The following is a 924-nucleotide window of genomic DNA, read 5'->3' on the forward strand; positions in this document are numbered from 1 at the left end:
CCATTCTGTCTTCTGGCAATTGTTATCCAGGTTTTTCAAGCGATAAATAATATGAAAACGAATTCGCCGGAGCTGCACCTTGTCATTAAAATTTAAACAATTTTTTTACAACTTTATCGACTTCTGGCAACATTTAAGCCCCGACCTGGACTTCTGGCAGTAGCTTTACGCGATTTCTACAGTCAAAAACTATAACTACACAAAATTTCATGGCTGCACTCAAAGATTTTATTTTGATTAAATATTAACATGTCTGACCGGCCGCCCACGCTTTCAGCTCCGTGAGCGACTTCTGCCTGCAGCGCTATTTTCTTCGTTATCTAGTAAGGAGTGTTTTTAGATACAAATTTTCGCTGCACCTTATCATTCCTGATTTTCGTAGCCAGCTCTTAGACTATAAACTCTTTGTCGCGATCCTTCTTCGACTCTCGGCTGACCACCGCGCTAAAGTAAAATCGATGTCGTTAGAATTTCTCATGGGACAATGACACACTATCCTATCCTTTTACTTCGAGTCGGGCGAACAGGATGACGAATTCGTAGAGTCGGGCACAGGAAACGGAACTGGCACTATTCTTACGGTCTTCTAGATCGCGCGGACACTTCAAAGAGACTGCAAGGCCGATTGAACTCTTTGTCGCAGAGCTTTTTTGTTTGTTTGACTTATGAGTGGAAATAGAATCGAGAGGATTAGAATTTCATAGAAGACAATAACGTAACACGCTTTCTCGCGTCGGAGAACTTCTTAGAGCTTTTTTCTAGATTTCGTTGGGCCACGTTTCGCTGGCCAGACGTTTTCTATAGGAATTGAACGAAGTCTTTGTTAACAGTAAGACTATTTTGTTCTTCTTCTGATTTTAGTTTTGTATTATCTACTTTTTTAATTAAGTAACTATTATCCTGCAGATTTAATTTTTAAGAATT

General features: G+C 39.7%; 1 protein-coding gene across 2 annotated transcripts in view; it reads right to left on the reverse strand.

The window, feature by feature from the left end:
* LOC128879288 (Bardet-Biedl syndrome 4 protein homolog) overlaps window positions 1-924 on the reverse strand; it is an 18,945-nt gene that overhangs the window by 1,601 nt on the left and 16,420 nt on the right. The window contains exon 9 of one of the 2 annotated variants that reach the window (XM_054128286.1): window positions 345-444. The exons of the other annotated variant lie outside the window; for it this stretch is intronic. Within the exon in view, the coding sequence (XP_053984261.1) occupies window positions 395-444 (50 nt within the window). The 3' untranslated portion in view covers window positions 345-394. Of the gene's footprint in view, window positions 1-344; window positions 445-924 lie in introns of those variants that run through there. 2 annotated transcript variants of the gene reach the window in all.

This window comes from Hylaeus volcanicus, chromosome 7 (assembly GCF_026283585.1).
Source record: "Hylaeus volcanicus isolate JK05 chromosome 7, UHH_iyHylVolc1.0_haploid, whole genome shotgun sequence".
NCBI classification, from domain to species: domain Eukaryota; kingdom Metazoa; phylum Arthropoda; class Insecta; order Hymenoptera; family Colletidae; genus Hylaeus; species Hylaeus volcanicus.